The 21,018-nt window shown below is 44.0% G+C and overlaps 1 protein-coding gene across 3 annotated transcripts in view; it reads right to left on the reverse strand.

The window, feature by feature from the left end:
• LOC309568641 (galactoside alpha-(1,2)-fucosyltransferase 2-like) overlaps window positions 1-21,018 on the reverse strand; it is a 348,880-nt gene that overhangs the window by 248,543 nt on the left and 79,319 nt on the right. For all 3 annotated transcript variants that reach the window (XM_082274366.1, XM_082274367.1, XM_082274370.1), the window contains exon 2: window positions 3,972-4,028. In XM_082274366.1, the coding sequence (XP_082130492.1) occupies window positions 3,972-4,028 (57 nt within the window). The remainder of the gene's footprint in view (window positions 1-3,971; window positions 4,029-21,018) is intronic.

A 21,018-nucleotide genomic window follows, 5' to 3' on the forward strand; every position in this document is an offset into this window, starting at 1 on the left:
CACAGAGCGCTGGGCGCAGGACTGCATAATACACAGAGCGCTGGGCACAGGACTACATAATACACAGAGCGCTGGGCACAGGACTACATAATACACAGAGCACTGGGCACAGGACTACATAATACAAACTATGAATAAAATATTCATACCTGGATTTCTTCCATAAAGCCATGATGCAACCTCCATTGCACAACTGCATCTTCATATTCATCTCACCTGTCTCTGTTCCAATGTTGCCCTACATGGGGTTCTAAGGGCCTCTCTCCCTGCCTAGTGCGCCTCCCACCCCCTACAGCCCTTCTTTCAGTAATCAATTTGTCTCCTTCAGTAAATTGGCCCCAATGTATTTCAAATTGTAGATTTATTGGGTACCATAAATGTTGATCTTTGTCTCCATCTTAAGGTAGGTTTGGGAATTTCAGAGATTTTACAAATGTTCTTTTTTTATTTTTCTACTATCGATATACTGTATATACACTATATTGTCAGAAGTATTGGGACACCTGCCTTTACACGCACATGAACTTTAATGACATCCCAGTCTTAGTCCGTAGGGTTCAATATTGAGTTGGCCCACCCTTTGCAGCTATAACAGCTTCAAACTTAGAAACATAGAATGTGTCGGCAGATAAGAACCATTTGGCCCATCTAGTCTGCCCAATATATCTGAATCCTATGAATAGTCCCTGGCCCTATCTTATATGAAGGAAAACCTTATGCCTATCCCATGCATGCTTAAACACCTTCACTGTATTTGCAGCTACCACTTCTGCAGGAAGGTTATTCCATGCATCCACTACTCTCTCAGTAAAGTAATACTTCCTCATATTACTTTTAAACCTTTGCCCCTCTAATTTAAAACTGTGTCCTCTTGTGGTAGTTTTTCTTCTTTTAAATATGCTCTCCTCCTTTACCAAGTTGATTCCCTTTATGTATTTAAAAGTTTCTATCATATCCCCTCTGTCTCTTCTTTCTTCCAAGCTATACATGTTAAGGTCCTTTAACCTTTCCTGGTAAGTTTTTTCCTGCAATCCATGTACTAGTTTAGTAGCTCTTCTCTGAACTCTCTCTAGAGTATCTATATCCTTCTGGAGATATGGCCTCCAAGACTGCGCACAATACTCCAAGTGAGGTCTCACCAGTGTTCTGTACAGCGGCATAAGCTTGTATTTTTTACTTCAACTCTTCTGGGAAGGCTGTCCACAAGGTTTAGGAGCGTGTCTATGGGAATGTTTGACCATTCTTCAAGAAGCGCATTTGTAAGGTCAGGCACTGATGTGGATGAGAAGGCCTGGCTCGCAGTCTCCGCTCTAATTCATCCCAAAGGTGTTCTATCGGGTTAAGTTGCAGGCCAGTCAAATTTCTCCACCCCAAACTTGCTCATCCATGTCTTGATGGACCTTGTTTAGGGGGGGCACAACTCTTTGGGCCCACCTTCGTGGGGCTGCGGCTGCTCCCCGCCTTCACCCTTGCTTGCCAAGCTGTTGTTTTGTTACCTTACACTGTTATTAACGCTATTGGGGCACACAAACCCTTTAACCACTTCAATATAAGGCACTTTCACCCCCTTCCTACCCAGGTCAATTTTCAGCTTTCAGCGCTGTCACAATTTGAACAACAATTGCGCGGTCATGCTACACTGTAACAATATGTCATTTTTATTTATTATTTTCACACAAATAGAGCTTTCTTTTGGTGGTATTTAATCACCACTGGGTTTTTTATTTCTTACAAAAAAAAAGACAGAAAATTTGGAAAAAAAAAAAAGTTTTTCTTATTTTCTGCGAGTAAATTTTGAAAATTAAAAAATGTTTCTCCTTCACTGATGTGCGCTGAAGAGGCGGCACTGATAGGCTGCACTGATGGGCACTGATGAGGTGGCACTTATGGGCCCTGATGAGGTGGCACTGATGAGGAGTTACTAATATGCCGCACTGATGGGCACTGATAGTTGGCACTGATAGGAGGCACTGAGGAGCACTGATAGGCATCACTAATGAGCACTAATAGGCGTCACTGATGGGCACTGAAAGGCGGCACTGATGGGCACTGAGAGGTGGCACTGACGGGCGGCACTGATGGGAACTGATGGGCGGCACTGATGGGAATTGATGGGTGGCACTGATGGACACTGATGGGCAGCACCATCAGTGCCCATAATCAGTGCCCATAGTGCGGCCAGTCAGTGCCCATCAGTGCCTAGATGAGCAGGCACTGACTGGCAGCAATATAGGCACTGATTGTGGGCACTGATGGTGGGCACTGATGATGGCCACTGTGGGCAATGATGGTGGTCACTGATTGGCACTATTTTTCACTTTTTTGTAATCAAGGCACTGATGATCAGTGCCCTGATTACCTGTCCTGATCTCCCCTGTGAGGAAGAGCCGCTGATCGGCTCTCCTCGCCTCACACTCTGGCAGTGTGAGGCAAGGAGAGCCAGTAAACGGCACTTCCTCATTCACATGTGACCGGCTGTAATTGGACACAGCCGATCACATGAGTAAAGAGCCATGTCATTGGCTCTTTACCAAGATCGAGGTCGCGTCGTGTCCTAGCAACACAGCGTGGCCACGATCGCCGCACTGCGTGCCCCCGCAGGTGCACAAGAGAGGCCGTTCTGGTGCGCCATCATTTGACAGCGTCCCAGAACAATAGCTGCACCACTCAGCCGTCATTGGACAGTGGGTGGGCAGTAAGCAGTTAAGGTTTACTAAGTCTTTTCCCAGGTGATCTGTCTAGCCATGGGGAACACCTGGAACCTTTTGGAAAGAGGCTATTAAAAGGAGGCTGGGTCCGGAAATTGTCCTTTTTGGACCTTCTAGCAACAAGCTCCCTCCCTCCCACCCGTCGCTCTATTTTTATGTGGTTTTCTGCCGTCCTGGATCCAGGGAGGGTGTTTGGTATATCTCAGGAATATGCTCAAGTTCTCATAACTGAGCTAAATGGTGGTAAATTTGGTTGTACTCAATGTTTATTTGAATTTAGGACTAAAACTAAGTGCTATTGCACTTAGTTTTAGTCCTATTTTAGTCTTATGACTAAAATGCCATTTTAGTTTTAGTCATATTTTAGTCATCTGAATTGTTTTAGTTTTAGTCGTATTTTAGTCAACTAAAATGGTGTTAATTTAGTCGACTAAAATAAACACTGCTGTACACTACCAAACAATACCAACCTCATGAGGTTCAACACAACATAAAAAATTCAGAAAAGTGGAGCAGAACAGGTATCTTGTATCCTTTTAAACATTCTTTCGTTTGAAAACAGTTGTTCAAGCTGACAAAGAATAAATCAGTTTGATAAAATTTGGCTTGATGAAAAAGATCTTTTATGTATTAAAAATTTGTTAGTGCAATCGATTTCCAAAATTTTTGTGTTTCTTTAAAATGGTTGTAAACCTCAGACATGAAATATGAACAAAGTATGTCCCTCTATGGTGTGTACTTGTTTCAATTAGAAGCACGAGGAGTCATTTCTGTCTGCTTTTTCATTTGGCTGCTATCTGTGTGAATCACTTCTGACACCAAGAGAAAAAAGGTGAGAAAAGAGGGACCTCCAGTTGACTGACAGCCTCAGCTCTGTTTCTAAATGCTGTATGGAGGGGAGTGTGTCCCTTCCCACCAATCAGCTCTCGAAATTCTCCTCACTGAGCTCTAGAGTGTAATTTCAGCTCTCCACCCCCTTTTTTCTGAACTCTCCGACAAGCTTTATAAATCCTGGGCTTTGAATGGATGTAGAGTAGAGAAGACTGTAGATAGACAGGTACAGCTTATGTAGGAGGATTTATTTAATCTCTGTGTATCACCCGAGGCCAGTTGCTGCACTGAGTATTTGTAAGGGTTTACAACCACTTTATTCCAAACAATTTTGTAGAGTATTTTTATCATTCACTTTCTGCCACTGCTGTTCCCAGTGCAAATATTGTAATCATATGAAAACCTTGTATACAAATATACTGTATATCTTACCTCTGTACGGGACGGTCTCGAATGCTTCATTGGGAATATCTTCATTAAACATGGCTCCTAAAATAAATTTACAAAAAAAAAAATAGGCAATTTAAAAAGAGCTTCATGTGTTACTTTCATTTACTATACCTGTGTAAAGGGAGAGTACAAACTACTTGCTGAGCAGATAGTTATAGACATACCGTACCACTTTAATGTGAAACACCACAGACTTACTGCAATTAAACTGGAACCTCATTGGGGGCTGTGTATGAAATCCTAGCTTCTGCCTTTGGGAATTCCATTTTTTTCCCTTTATGGGGGTGAAGATCGGTTTCTGCACCCATCACAACATTTTCAGGCAAGGGAGAACTTTCTAGTGCTGCAACTTTTCATCCAATTTTTCTACTCAAAATCAAGCCCAATAGAAATTTATGAGGTTGTACTGTGCATGCACGGACATAGGGAAGGAGATCCAGGCCAGAGGAGTTAAGCTGGCCATACATGGATCAATTTTTTGTAATATCAAACTATTGTTTGACAAGTTATATTTTTTTTAAAGCCTAAGTATATAGCTAAAGTAAAAAACAGAAAAATCATCACGAAGAACATAATTTACAGTCAGTAGGATGTATCCCTTGTGCTGATTCCTCTTTTGTTACTACAAGTCCTGTTCTGTCCATAACCCGCTCACCCCTTCTGTGGAGCTGCAATAGTCAAGGCGAGAGATAACAAGGAAGTGAATAAGTAGCTTGGTGGTTTCATCTGTTAAAAATGGGCGTATTTTTGAGATGTTACAGAGGTGAAATCTACAAGCTTTTGACAATGTAACGGAACCGCGACTTCTGTCAGTATTCCGCTTCCTCCCAGTCTTGAACATAGATATCAAATCCTAGCTGCCCCCATACAAAGCTAGCCGATAACCTAGCTTCTACAAGTTAAGGAACCTTCTCTTTTATTGAACACCTCACACAGTTTATATACAGCATGGACATCCCCCTCCTGATCAGAATACCCCATCAGGTCAGGGGTTGTAATTATCTAGCCATCTGGACAGAAACAATATGTGAGTTCATTAACAGTTAACAATGGGACAGACAGGCTTAACAGAATACACATCACACACTAATACACAGAAAATAGGAAGGGACCACCAGTGACAGACTGTCCGTCTCTGACATTGAAGTACAATTCACATTATCAGAAGTGTAAACACAGAACCCATTGTAGATAACAGGTGAGTATATCAGCATATTCAACGATGTGTGGAAGACAGGTGGTTGAGCTGATGATATTAATATCTGCTATGAGTCTGACTGTGTGAAGCAGTCTGCACACGTTTCTTGAGATATATGGCCGATAAATATTACTGTCACATTTGAAGTAATCCAAACCATATTCTCAGTGTCCATTAAGTATCTGTCTTTCACTCCCAGTGACAGTTTGTACCATCACATACCGTCCCCCCAAAGGTAGACTAACCAGGTACCAGACCTTCAATCGGTCTGTGCCTGAGTTAGTCGGGTAACAAGTCCCAAAGAGTCAACCCATCATGGCAGCTTCCTTGACAAAGTTCCACATAGTTTGTAAGTTTGTCCCGGCAGGGCGCATGGAGCTCTCATAGCCGACCAGTCTGTGGAAGCCTGGTTTGGGCAGGCTCGACTGGGCTTCTTGGGCACCCTGTGTCCCTAATAGACACAGGATGACTTACACATAAGCGGGGCCTAGGGGGCTGAGAGAGGGATTGTCAGGAAAGGAATCAGCATTCAGCAACAATAGAACGCTGGATGCAGAGCAGGTGTGTCACCACGCCCATCTCCCCAGCCCTGGCCCTATATAAGACGCTCTCTGGCTGTGCTTCAGTGCTGGTTTATCATCAGCTCCTGTACCCGTGACCTGTTCGATTGCCTGTTGTTCCTGTTTGACCCGGCTAGCTCCTTTGACTTACCTGCATCTCTCCTTCGTTTGACCTCGGCTTGCCTGACCACCCTTTACTCTAAAGGACACCTCTGCTGGATCTCCTGTGTACCGACCTTGGCTTGGATCCCACGTACTCTCTCTCTTGCACGGCCCTCTGTACCTTCATCTCCTCGGACTGATTATCTGTGTATGACCCTCGTCCTGGCATTAACCTTTGTCTCTTTTCTCTGAGCATCTATAGATCTCCTGGAAGCGGTCCTGAATCACCATCCATCCATCCGGGATCCATCCGCATCCAGTGCTCCTTGGGACGTGTCATCTCCTGTTTCACCACCAGGGGTGATCCGCACCGAGCTGCAAGGGAAGCCCTCTCAGCACTTCGGCCTCAACCAAGGTAACTGACAGGGATTTTCCAACCTCTCTAAGGTAGGCTGTGTTCCATGAGCACTCCCAATGTCTGCACCCACCCAGTACCCCAAACAAATTGTCCAGAACACAGCGTTACTCACCCAGCCAACGTCTGCCTCTCTCGTAGAACATACCCACCGCTGGGGATAAGCATGGACTGGCCCTTCTCCCAGGAGTCTTTTCAGCCGCTGGAGAGAAGACTTTGTCAGGCTGTTGGGGATCTGGGCCGACTATCCAGTATCCCTGTGGTAAACAAACGAAGACTGTAATCCCATCCATTACCACAGGAACTCCATCTTTTGTTAGTTGAGGGCAGAGTGAACTCACATAGGTAGTCAACCTGATTTCCATTCTTGGTTGCAGGAAAGGGTTGTCTTCAGTAGGTGTGGGGCAGAGGTCGTTGACTCCCTGTCCAGCTGCCAGCGCGTCAGCTGTGTGTAGAAGCTTCACTTCATCAGCTTGTCGCTGGGGGGAGGGGCTGATTGCCCAGCCTCCTGGAACTCTGTAGCTGTTGTGGGTGCTGGGCAGAGGTTGGTAGCACTCTGCACTGTTGCCAGCACTTCTGCTGGGGACTCCACATAAACCACTCCAGCTAACTGTTGGGGAGGGAGACTGGCTTCCTCCGCTCCCAAACTGTGGATCTCTCGCTGAGGAGGAAAAATGACCACCTTCTTCTCTGAACTGTGTAGCAGCTGTTGGGGAGTGACCGTTTCCTCTGCTCTGACTGACTGTTTGGAAGGCAGGACGACAACCTCCTCTCTCTTCTCCCCCTGGATCCTGATTTGCTGCTGGGGAGTGATCACCACCATCTCACCCTGGGCCTCTGAAACTGCCACAGGTGTGGGGCAGCAGTCTTGGAACCTCTTTCCAGTTGTCAGCGCTTCAGCTAGAGAAGTTTCTTGCAACTCGACAGATGCTGCTGGCAGAAAATTCCAGGTCCCTGTCAGTGGTGTAACAGAAAGGTCAGCTGCCTCTTCTCTCAGGGAGGCTGAAGCTGCTGTTGGGCAGCGCTAAGTGATGTAAGGCCCTAAAGCCAGCTGTTCTGCAGGAAAGTAAACTGAAAAGTCAGTGGCCTTGCACACATCTTCCGGGGTCACCAATTGTTGCAGGCAGAGGTCAGTAGCACTATGCCTCTTCTGCTGTAGGCTCACTGGGATGTTCCTCCTCAGCAGAAAAGTCTATCAAATCCCCAGCCTCTGGAATTGCTGAAAGTCCAGAGCATGGGCTGGTGGCACTTGAGCCCAGTGCCAACACTTTGGCGGGTGATTTATCATCCATATCATCCTCCGATGGAAAGTCAATTAAATCTGTGATCCGTGGTTGGGGAATGAAGATGGCTTCCTCTTCTCCCATACATTTATCCAGTGGCTGGACAGACGCATTCCTCCATCCAAGCTCATCCTGTGCAGAAACAGGTTCGTCAAGGTGAGTCAGCACTTGCTGCATCCGCCATAAGACCTCCGCATCCAAAATCGTGGGTGCAGGTGAGCAAAGCACACTATTACTGTGCCACATTGTCAATTGTTCAGTCAGGATTTCTGGACTGTCGGCTGGTACTTCTGGATATTCCCAGGCAAGGGGAGCCCAGGTCCGGCACTGAGCAGAGTCTAGCAGCCATCAGTAGGTGATCTCCATTTCCCATTCCTGAACGGCCAGAAACTTCAAATCTTCCAGTGCCCAGAACACTTCGAGATATTCAGGATCTCTTCTCTGTAATCCTCAATTTCCACTAACCGCCACTCCAAATCGCTCCCAAAGTCAGGGTCCTTGGACAGCCTCTAATAACAGCCCCGGGCCGCCGTAGCAAAAGCCTTCCATTGGGTTGTTGTCCGCTGTCCATGGGCACGCTTGGGTTACATACCAGCGGAGAGCTCTGTAGCTCTCGTCCAATCAAATCTCCACCTGGATCAGCCTGCTTAAATCAGCTTTCCATTCCTTGTGCGGTTGTCTCCCCAATAACACCATTCGAACTTCGTACAGTGACCAGTACCTTTCCTGGAAGGAGGGGAGGATCTTTCCCTGGTGTCGCTGCTCACGGGCTAGCGCTTCCTCCCAGAGTTCCAAGCGGATCGAATCATACCATCCTAGCTCTGACACTGGTCCCCTGCGCTGTACATCTCTCGCAACCTCCTTCCAAATTCCCCTTCCATGGCGGCTGATATCTGTACCTCTCCTTCTTCTGCTATCTGGACCTTGGATCCCGGTGAAGGTTTGGATGTCCCAGACTGAAGGAAGCATCCCACTGGTTGCCAACAATGTAATGGAACCGCGACCCACACTGTGCTTGTGGACTTCTGTCAGTATTCCGCTTCCTCCCAGTCCTAAACATAGATATAAAATCCTAGCCACCCCCATACAAAGCTAGCTGACAACTTTGCTTCTACAATTTAAGGAACCTTCTCTTTTATTGAACACCTCACACAGTTTATATACAGCATGCACATCACCCTCCTGATCAGATTACCCCATCAGGTCAGGGGTTGCCTGATTACATTATCATATGCAGATGAAATTGTATACAGAAATAGAATTAACCTGAACTAATTATCTAGCCATCTGGACAGAAACAATATGTGAGTTAATTAACAATTAACAATGGGACAGATGGGCTTAACAGAATACACATCACACCCTTATAGCATATTCAATGATGTGTGGAAGACAGGTGGTTGAGCTGATGATATTAGCATCTACTATGAGTATTCACATGTTTCTTGAGATATGGCCGATAAATATTACTGTCACATTTGAAGTAATCCTAACCATAGTCTCAGTGTCCACTAAGTATCTGTTTTTCATTTCCACTGTCGGTGAGTGCCATCACAGACAACAATTGGATTAAACATATACTAATCAAGGTAGTTATAACTGTAAAGATGGGGGGTCACCCTAAAATCAATGTGAGGGTAGAAATCACCACAGGTCTCAAATTTCCATATATAACTTTTTCAAAAGGAACAATCTGATTACCATTGATTTCTTTTAGACTACAGTAGGGGAGGGTGGACTCCTCATTTATTAGCTTCTCACAAGAACATTTTACTACAGTGTGGTCAATTTTTTAAATTGGGTATAGCAAATAAGCAAATGTCAGATGAATGGGGAGAGGGGGCTCCCCATGATGGTGAGAACAGTAACCACTTGCTGCCAACCCGGACACCCGCAAATGAGAAGCAAGAAATCTGCCTGGAGTTCATTACATTGTGTAAAGTTGGAGGTAGCCATATGTCCCATTTTGTGCAGTCAGATAGGAGATGAGTGTGTTTAGTATATAACAAACAAATAATTTAATCTTTTATTAACCACCCGCCGACCAGCCGCCGCCTATATACGGCAGCAGGTGGGCAGGTTCGCCCAGCCGCTAGCGGGGAAGCTGATGCACGAGGCAGGCCTCGATAGCCGCCAGGCACCCGCGATCGTTCCCTGCGAAGTTGTAAACACAGCAGACCGTTGTTCTTTCTGGTATCAATGCAGAGCTCTTGTGTTCCTCCTATTTAGGAACACAGATCTCTGTATTGATTTCACAAGCCACTCCCCCTTCCAGTTAGAAAACACCCCCTAGACTCACATTTAACCCTTTGATCGCCCCTGGGTTAACCCATAGTTGCCAACATTTAAAAGAAATTTCCAGGGACACTTTGCAGCACAGCTATCAATTACCACACCCACTTCCCTGAAGCTCCGCCCACTCCGCATAATTAATCTTGCCTACTTATCAGATTATAGGGTCTACTCAATATAGAGAGAATTACAGGAGATTAAAAAAGGGAATTTCAAACTTAAGGCCACAGTAGCAGAGTTGGAATAATTCTCCCATTCAGCTGCACTACTTCTGCGTAACATTTATGGGCAGCCCGATTAACAGGCGCTTCCAGGGACAATATAAATTACCTGGGACAGGCTCCTATTTGCAGGGACTGTCCCTGGAAAAAAGGGACAGTTGGCAAGTATGGGTTAACCCCCTTCCCTGCAAGTGTCATTAGAACAGTAACAGTGCATTTTTAGCACTGATTACTGTAGTAATGTCACTGGTCCCCCCAAGACTGTCAAAAAAGTCAGTTAGGGTTCCCATTGCCTGCCGCAATGTCACAGTCCTGCGAAAAATCGCTGATCGCTGCCCTTACGAGTAAAAAAATAAATAAATAAAAATGACATAAATCTTTCCCCTAGTTTGCAGACGTGATAACTTTTGTGCAAACCAATCAAAACACGCGTATTGGAATTTTTTTTTTTTACCAAAATAATGTGGCAGAATACAAATTTGCCTAAAATCATGAAAAAATTTGATTTTTTAATTTATTTTTTTGGGGAATGTTATATAGCAGAATGTAAAAAATATTGGGTTTTTTTTTCCGGAATTGCCACTCTTTTTTTGTATATAGCGCAAAAAATAAAAATTGCACAGGTGATCAAATATCATCAAAGAAAGCTCTATTTGTGGGGAAAAAAGGACATCAATTTTATTTGGGTACAGTGTCGCACGACTGCGCAATTGTCCGCTAAATTAACACAGTGCTGAATCGCAAAAAATAGCCTGGCCATTAAAGCGGTAGTATCCCGCGTTTTTACACTTTTACCTACAGGTAAGCCTATAATAAGGCTTACCTGTAGGTACAAATAATATCTCCTAAACCGGCATGGTTTAGGAGATATTTACAGTGCATGCAGCCGCTCGCGCGAGCGGCGCATGCGCTCTGAAGGTCCGGGGGGACCTTCAATCTATTTGCCGGGAGCTTGCCGGAAAATCACTCCTGCGCGCATGCGCGGGAGTGACGTCATCGCGGCTCCGGCCAATCATCGCGCCGGAGCCGTCTCTTCCAGCCAATCACCGCGCCGGAGCCGCCGAACCCGGAAGAGACGGCGAGGGATCATGGCAGCGCCCGCAGCGATGTCCGGGGGTCCGTGTCGGGGCTTCGTTCTAAGGTAAGTTACACATAATGGGCTAGTATGCAATGCATACTAGCTCATTATGCCTTTGTCTTGCAGGTTTTTTTTTTTTTTCATTGGGTTTACAACCGCTTTAAGGGGGTAAATCCTTCCGGTGCAGAATTGGTTAATAAAAAATAGTGAGAGAATCATGAGTGAGTATAGCTTCTGCCTGTGACTCAATGGTTAATCGTGTTATTTTACTTCCACTAGCGGTTTTTAATGACCTTTGAGTTTGTTTCAGTAAGAAACTGTAATACAAGAGTCACCCAGTTACTTATTAGACAGAAAAGAAGTTCCTTCCATGTTACAACATAGTGAAGTAAGGCGATGCGGGCTGGTTTCAGCTCATTCTGTAAAATCCCTTTTCCTACAGATTTACTGTTCTGATCCAGTGACTATTCTATGGACACATTCCAGGGAAGCTGCAAAGTGTAAATGATTTATAAACACATTTTTGTCTGGGTCCAGAGCCAGGCTTCTTAGCATGATCCGCATGAGCAATATTAGAGCTAAACTGAAATATCAAACATCTCTAAAAGCGCTCACAGTCATTTACTCAGCCAGATTGCAGATTCAATTTATGAAAATACCATGCAGCTGGAACATTTTAATTTTACTGGTTTCACAAATACTTTTTACAGTTCTAGTATAAACCGCTATGGGCGTAAGCATGCAGAATATTGACTGATACCATGTATGGTTATCCTCCTGCTTGCTGCCATTATCACTGAACCACTGGGCACAAAAATTATAGTTTATATTAGAGATCGACCGATTATCGGCGAAGCCGATATATCGAGGGCCGATATGCACTTTCCCTGATATATCGGAATCGGCCACCATGGTGACCGATATTGCCGATATTTCGGGAAAGTGCTTGTACTGGGGTGATGCCTGCAGCTAGAGGCATCACCCCAGTACCAGAGTCCATAGCCGACGGTCGGCTGTCCTATAGTGACAACCGGTGGGGCTGAGAAGCCGCTCAGCTGTCATTGAAAGGAGCGGGATGGGACGCCCCCCCCCCTCCCGCCGCCTTCCGCGGCTTGCCCGGGTCTCCCATCCCACCGGGAGACCGGGGCAACCAGCCTGCACGGCCGCTGAAGACCCGATCAAAGCTGCATTAGGCTCTGATCGGGTCTCTATGCAAAAACCCAGAAGTGATGTCATGAGTGACATCACTTCCAGGTACAGTCTGGCGCCAGATTAAAATAAATGACAGCATTAAAAACAGCCAAACTTGGCGTTTTTAATGCTTTTAAGTGCAGAGGAGGGGTTTGGGGTCTTTTAGAGCCCCAGATCCCTCCACAAGAGTACCTGTAAAGTATAAAAAAAAAATTAAAACATTTTTGGCCGATACGAATGTGCATTGGCCAAAATATTGGTATCGGCAACAAAAAACCGATATCGGTCGATCACTAGTTTATATATACTACTCAACAGTTATAGAGGATATATTCTCAATTTGTGTGACCAAATACCTTTGCAAACCTAGATCTTGAAAATTGCAGAGCTCATATATACTCATAATACACCTAATGACAGAGTAACAGTCCACATTAGGGTGATGATACCCAAAGTACGTCCATAAGGAGTCAAATATGAACGTCCTTATTCAGAATTATATAGTCACTTACCAAAATTGAAAAAGGCTCTATACAACGATGAAGATACCTGGATGAGTCTCCAAAGGAGCCTGCTGATGCTGATGAGTGTAAGCGTCTTTTTCTCCACCATAACGTGAAAAAATTAACAGAAAAAAAACTCATAGTGCAATATATTATCCAAATGTTTTGAAAAAATAGATAGAAGTAGAACACCCGTGATGAAACATTAAATCTGGGTGCTTCACTCCATCTTCCCCACATGCAGTGCAAACTCACCAGATGATTTAACACAATGAGCCTGTCACAATCACATGATGGCAAAAGGAAGTAAACCGACTCCAACAACGGTGTCTCCATCCTCCATTGATTTCAGAGATCTCAAACGGAGCCATACTGGAAGTTATGCAGATATACACCACTCGTGGAATAAATGTACAGTACTTGTTGTAAAAAGTAAGTAGAAAAGCTTCTTTTAACTAAATAAATTTACGAAAACAATATCACACTATGGGGAGCCTTTATATTTCCCACTAACATGGACCAAACTGGGAAAGGCCCCTAGGATTACCACAGAGGAGACACCATCCACAAAAGAGATCCATCAACCTGATGGACCTAGAGGCAGGAGAAGATACACCAATCGCCAGGAAAAGATACATACTGTATATATGCTGTTACCTTACAGCAGTAAGGTGAGAGGCTTGAGAGCACGCAGGTGTCAACATTAGAAAGAAGAGACATCACACAACACAATTTATTATTTATGATGAAGGGATGCACCTTTGAAATACCACAACAGATTGCAGTGGGTTTTCAAACAGACTTGCCAATATATATATATTTTTATGCTATTCTACGTCACTGGAGAGGAATCTTGTTTTGCATCACAGTAATACAGTCACATTTGCACTGACCAGTACAGTATATCTGCTAGTATCCAAATAGTGGACCCATATATATGGGGTTTACTACTGACAATTGATTTGCTTTATTCACTGCGCACATTACTATAAATAATATTATGTTTGAAGCATTGTAGCATTGTATGTTCACCATTGTTTTGGGGTTTATAATTATGTTTGGCACCAGTATTGATTACTATATGCATTGATCACTTAACATTAACAGCAGTGGTGTATTTTGGTTTTGTGCTGCCCTAGGCAAAACTAAAATTGGGCGCCCCCCCTTCTATGTAAATTTGCCCTACTCATTTTTTAACGGATGTGGCTCTCTCCAAAATTGAAGGACTACAAGTCCCAGCATGAACCCCTGAGATCTCACGAGAGGGGGGGGGTGAGTGAGGAAGAGAGAGAGGGAGAGAGGGGGGGATGAGAGAGCGAGAGGGGGATGAGAAAGCGAGAGGGGGGATGAGAGAGAGAGAGAGGAGGGGTGAGAGAGAGAGAGAGAGGATGGGTGAGAGAGAGAGGGGTGAGAGATAGAGAGGGGGGGGGTGAGGGAGAGTAATAGAGAGAGGGGGGTGTCAGAGAGAGGGGATGAGAGCAAAAGAGACTGGGTGAGAGAGAGGGGGGGGATCAGAGAGGCGGCTCTAGCAACCAGTGGCAAGAGAGAGGGGGGGTGATCTAGCAACCAGTGGCAAGAGAGAGGGGGGGTGAGAGAGAGAGGAGGGGTGAGAGAGAGGAGGATGAAAGAGAGAGAGAGAGGAGGGGTGAGACAGAAAGAGAGAGGGGGGTGTGAGAGAGAGGGGGAATGAGAGCGAGAGAGAGGGGGGGGGGTGAGAGAAAAGGGGGAATGAGAAAGGCGGCTCTAGCAACCAGTGGCCAATAGAGTCTCAGGTGGAGGGGGATCGGCTTTTTTTGCTGCCCCCCTGCAAAGTGCCGCCCTAGGCCTGGGCCTTGTTGGCCTAGGCCAAAATACAGCACTGATTAACAGTAGTAGTGATTTATATTAACAGCGCAGCACCACCACTGCATTATATACATCACCTTGTTAGCCACAGATTAGCTAATCGGTTCTTGCTGCAGTAAACCACTAAGCCACACTTACAGTGATAGCGTGGGAGTACCTACCTTACAGGGATAGACTCTACGTTCCCTTTCTCTGCAGCCTCAGCCGCACTGAAGATGAATGAATAGAAGCCTCTGTACAGAGACTCCTATTCATTCACAAGCTGAAGCATAGTAAACATAGTTTACTATGCTTCAGTGATGAATGTACACAGCTGCAATCAGTATTGATAGCACACTGTATTCAGTCAGGAAGTGGCTGGTAAGCATGTTTAGCAGTCCCCCCCCCCCCCCGACTCTTCATCCTGAATGCTGCACCAATCTCCCACCACAGCAGCAGCTGCACACAGCTGGAGGGGTAGAGGGGATGCTGCCCAGCAGTGCTGTGGGGAAGGGGCTCGAGGGATTGGTGATTGGGAAAAGCAGTACAGGGGGGGGGGGGGTGGTTGGAGCAGTGGAGGATATACCTTTAGAGGTAAATCCCCCCTGTAGCTCCCTTGCAGCATTTAAAGTTGCAGGGAGAAGATTAGTGCTGGGAGCTGCGGACTGAAACCCGGAAACATGATTCAAAACCCAGACTCTTGGGTGAATCCTGGACATGTGGCAACCCTAAGGGAAATGCAGGTTTCATACAGTGGGTACGAAAAGTATTCAGACCCCCTTAAATTTTTCACTCTTTGTTATATTGCAGCCATTTGCTAAAATCATTTAGGTTCATTCTTCTTCCTCATGAATGTACACATAGCACCTCATACTGACAGAAAAACACAGAATTGTTGACATTGTTGCAGATTTATTAAAAAAGAAAAACTGAAATATCACATGGTCCTAAGTATTCAGACCCTTTGCTGTGACACTCATATATTTAACTCAGGTGCTTTCCATTTCTTCTGATCATCCTTGAGATGGTTCTACACCTTCATTTGAGTCCAGCTGTGTTTGATTTTACTGATTGGACTTGATTAGGAAAGCCACACACCTGTCTATATAAGACCTTCCAGATCACAATGCATGTCAGAGCAAATGAGAATCATGAGCTCAAAGGAACTGCCTGAAGAGCTCAGAGACAGAATTGTGGCAAGGCACAGATCTGGCCAAGGTTACAAAAAGATTTCTGCTGCACTTAAGGTTCCTAAGAGCACAGTGGCCTCCATAATCCTCAAATGGAAGACGTTTGGGACGACCAGAACCCTTCCTAGAGCTGGCCGTCCGGCCAAACTGAGCTATCGGGGGAGAAGAGCCTTGGTGAGAGAGGTAAAGAAGAACCCAAAGATCACTGTGGCTGAGCTCCAGAGATGCAGTCAGGAGATGGGAGAAAGTTGTAGAAAGTCAACCATCACTGCAGCCCTCCACCAGTCGGGGCTTTATGGCACAGTGGCCCGACGGAAGCCTCTCCTCAGTGTAAGACACATGAAAGCCCGCGTGGAGTTTGCTAAAAAACACCTGAAGGACTCCAAGATGGTGAGAAATAAGATTCTCTGGTCTGATGAGACCAAAATAGAACTTTTTGGCCTTAATTCTAAGCGGTATGTGTGGAGAAAACCAGGCACTGCTCATCACCTGTCCAATACAGTCCCAACAGTGAAGCATGGTGGTGGCAGCATCATGCTGTGGGGGTGTTTTTCCGCTGCAGGGACAGGACGACTGGTTGCAATCGAGGGAAAGATGAATGCGGCCAAGTACAGGGATATCCTGGACAAAAACCTTCTCCAGAGTGCTCTGGACCTCAGACTGGGCCGAAGGTTTACCTTCCAACAAGACAATGACCCTAAGCACACAGCTAAAATAACGAAGGAGTGGCTTCACAACAACTCCGTGACTGTTCTTGAATGGCCCAGCCAGAGCGCGGACTTAAACCCAATTAAGCATCTCTGGAGAGACCTAAAAATGGCTGTCCACCAACGTTTACCATCCAACCTGACAGAACTGGAGAGGATCTGCAAGGAGGAATGGCAGAGTATCCCCAAATCCAGGTGTGAAAGACTTGTTGCATCTTTCCCAAAAAGACTCCTGGCTGTATTAGATCAAAAGGGGGCTTCTACTAAATACTGAGCAAAGGGTCTGAATACTTAGGACCATGTGATATTTCAGTTTTTCTTTTTTAATAAATCTGCAACAATGTCAACAATTCTGTGTTTTTCTGTCAGTATGGGGTGCTATGTGTACATTCATGAGGAAGAAGAATGAACCTAAATGATTTTAGCAAATGGCTGCAATATAACAAAGAGTGAAAAATTTAAGGGGGTCTGAATACTTTCCGTACCCACTGTATATCTAATTCTCCCACTCTATTGTAGAACTAAGGGCAATTTTTTTATTTATTCTTTATTTTTTTATAGAGTAAGGGAGGATTATAACCCTTGTCAGTTTTATTAGTCATCTGTGTCTCACTGGGGAGATTTCCCTTCGCTTTCATTGAAGATTTCCCTTCGCTTTCATTTTTCATACCGAAACAGAAAGTGATAGAAAATCCCTCAAAGTTAGGGAATCCCTAGTTTTCACCAGGATAACCAAAATTAGTGTCCGCACTGGAAGATATCTCCTCTATTCCTGTTTTGGTGACAACCCCTTATGTGGAATTTCCTTCTAGTTTCACTTTCAGTAAGGGTAAACAAGACAAATAAAGAGGGTGAATCTCCCTAATGGGGTCACAGACAGCAAAAAAAAACCTGACTAGTGTTCGAATCCATCTCTGCTCTATCCAAAACTAAGAAAAAGTTTTGCCTTTGGTTATACGATAAAGAAAAAAAACAGTGAAAGGAATTAAAGCTGAACTACTACTGTATCTGAGCAGCAAAAATCAAAAAAAGCTATTTAATTCATTTTTTATATTCAAAGCAAGCTCCCCAATCCATCCATTTTGCTGTGCTTTATTTTGCTGAGAAATCACTTAGAAAAACACCCCCTAGCATCTCTGGCTGTGGCCATCTTGAGTAAGGGCAAATGATTCATGTAGCAATTACTTCCTGGAATCTGCCTTTTGCTCGGGCATGAAGGCAGGAGGGTGTGCTTAGCTGAGTAAAACCCTCCTTCCCTCCTGAAGACTCCTCGGATGTATGATATAATTTGCCCAGGCAAGGAAACTAGGAAGTAACTAAAGAAACGTAATAATGCAGTTCAACCACTTGCCGACCACCTAACGTACATTTACTGCAGCAGGTCGGCTCTATTGCGCAAAATCACGTACCTGTACCTCACTTTGTGCAATAGCCACTAGGGGGCGCGCACGCGCTGCTGGAGGCGCAAACGTGCGCTGATTAGACAGAGGAGAAGCCAATCAGCGGGTCCAGTGACCTGATGTCCGCTGGCTACCCGCGATCATTCCTGAGAGTGGCAGAATAGTGGTCTGCCTATGTAAACAAGGCAGATTGCCATTCTGACAGGGGAGAAGATATAGATCTTGTGTTCCTGCTAAGCAGGAACACAGATCTCTGTTTTCCTAGAGTCAGAGAATCCCCCACACAGTTAGAAATCACCTTCTAAGGACATATTTGACCCTTTGATCACCCCTAATGTTAACCCCTTCACTGCCAGTTTCATTAGTACAGTAACAGTGCATATTTTTAGCACTGGTTACTATAGTAATGTCACTGATCCCCAAAAAAGTGTCGAAAGTGTCAGTTAGGTGTCTGATTTGTCCGCTGCAATGTCACAGTCTCACTAAAAATCGCTATAAAAATATCCTAAAGCTTGTAGACGCGATAACTTTTGCGCAAGCCAATCAATATACGGTTATTGGGATCTTTGTTTCCCAAAAACATGTAGCAGATTACATATTGACTTAAACTGATAAAGAAATTCGATTTTTTTACATTTTATTTATTGGATGTGTTAAAAAATATTGTTTTTTTTTTTCAAAATTGTTGCAGTTTTTTTGTTTACAGCACAAAAAATAAAAACCACAGAAGTTATCAAATGCCACCAAAAGAAAGCTCTATTTTTGGGGGGAAAAAAGGACATCAATTGTATTTGGGTACAGCATTGCTCAACCACGCAATTGTCATTTAAACTAACGCAGTGCCGCATTGCAAAAAATGGCCTGGTCATTAAGGGGGGTAAAACCTTCAGGGGCTGAAGTGGTTAAAACAAGTAGATATAAAATATTTTCCTATCTGTTTTACTAATGCTAGAAGCATAAGGATTCAAAATAGTAAATGTGGATTAAGAGAGTGAAGTTCCGCTTTAACTAGAGAAACTCAATAATTTCAAACTTCCAAATGAGGCACTGGAAAAAGAAATGAAGTTAAAGTATTCATTAGGCACATAAAAAGAAAAACAGATCTGTCCAATACTACAGCATGCATTTTCAAGAGCTGCATGGAAAAATCTCAATCTTAATTATCTATGCTAACAAAGGAATGCATGTAAAAAGGATAATTACAAGGCAGAGCTAATTAAGTGTTAAGAAGATTCCAAGACATACAATGCAATCATTATGGCTAAAGATCAAGGGTGGGGGTTGTCATACCCTAAAGGGACAATATTCTCAGTCTGACTTTTTATAGAAGTTAGTTGCATTATTATATACTTGCCCGCAACAGCATGCAATGCGGCCGTGCAGGCTTTTAGGGGTTAAAACAAGCAGTGAGTAGGTAACATATCTGTGATCCACTGCAGATTGCTCTAACAATAAAGTAAACAAGTCCTAAGGCCTGGTTCACAGCTGTGCGTTTTTTAGTGCTTTTTGCAGAAACGCACTACAGTCCATTTAACATGGTTTCCTATGGGACATGCTTACATCTTTGCTTTTTTCAGCTAATGTGTTTTTGGAAAATATCAGGGACTTTTTCAAAAGCAAAATGGTGCATTTTTGGTTCAATAATGACTTCAATTGGACTTCAATGAAGAAGTTGCAGAAAAGCATGTAGTGCGTTTTTGCTGCGTTTTGCATTTTTCTTTTTAATTTGGCCAGCAAGAATTTAGCCCAAAAAAAAGCAAAATGCTTCAAAAGCCGCATGAAAGTGCATCAACTTCTGTTGAAATCGCCTAGGCAACTCGACCAAAAGTGGAAGTGGGTACCCACCCACTCCCCCCCTCCAAAAAAAGTTCCAGAAAAATAAGAAGAGGGGGAGGAGGACATAAAGCGGAGCTCTCCTTTTATGGTGAAGTTCCACTTTAACCAATTCAAAAAGCACTGCAGAAACAGATCAAAAGCAAACTGCATAGGCCTGAACCAGGCCAAGGGTATTCATCTCTTCACAATCTACCAGCATTGCACCTTCTTTTGTTTCTGTAGAGGTAAATATAGACCTGCCAATAGACAAGTATACCTTCCATCTACTTTTTCAAAACATCTCAGACTGTTAATGAATTTATAAAGTCTATTTTTTGTTATGGAGGGTAGAGGAGATGGTTAGAGCCCAAGTCCGTTTTTTTCTGTGTCTTATTTGGGAGGATTCTCATTACTTCTTTTTCTGCCTCCAGCGGGATTCATTAAGTTGTTTTGCCTGCAATATCAGATTCGACCACAAGATGGAGCCGGTGCTAAATGTACAGTTTTGCCGAAATTAGAAACTGTTCAGCTTTAACAAAAATTCCCATCATTCTTCAGTCTAAGGAAAAGAAAAAGGTGCATCCTGGGAGCTTAGACTTTATCTTAGAGACTAAAGAAGGAACCTGCTATCAGAGCACATGTTGGACTAATGACTTGCATCCCTTTGCATCCCATAAGCGCAGTATCGCTATTGAAAATTACTTATCAACATCTTTCTACAGCCTAGCTTTCATTGTATTTTCTGTATATTTCATATATATTATATGTACCTTTGTTTGTTGTTTCCTGATAGTTTCACCCACCTTGGTTTGTTAATAAAGCTTCAAAACAACACTCAGTCTGGCTTATTGCAGAATAGAAGGGTTTAGTTACATGTTGAGCTACACATAGGAAAACATCTAGCAGGGACAGAACACTTCTTGTCCTATACACACGATAGAAAGTGATTGAAAATCTCTCCATAGAGCAGGATTACCAAGTGTCATCATTTGAAGATTTTCCCTCTATTCCTGCTTTTGCTGACAGCTCATAACATTGGTCACCAGGACAAACAGAGAATACATTTACCCAATTGAGACACAGGCAGCAGTGAAAACATGATAGATGTTCTAACCCCTTACCACACTATTTAGAATGGCTGTATCCAAGACAATCCAAAAAATGGCTTTATATACACTTTAAATTGAAATCCTAAATTTACTTGTCCTTCCATATTTTGTTGTTAACCAGTTCTGGACCGGAAGGATTTG

Source organism: Pelophylax lessonae (assembly GCF_965119305.1).
Source record: "Pelophylax lessonae genome assembly, chromosome: 12".
Taxonomy (NCBI): Eukaryota; Metazoa; Chordata; class Amphibia; order Anura; family Ranidae; genus Pelophylax; species Pelophylax lessonae.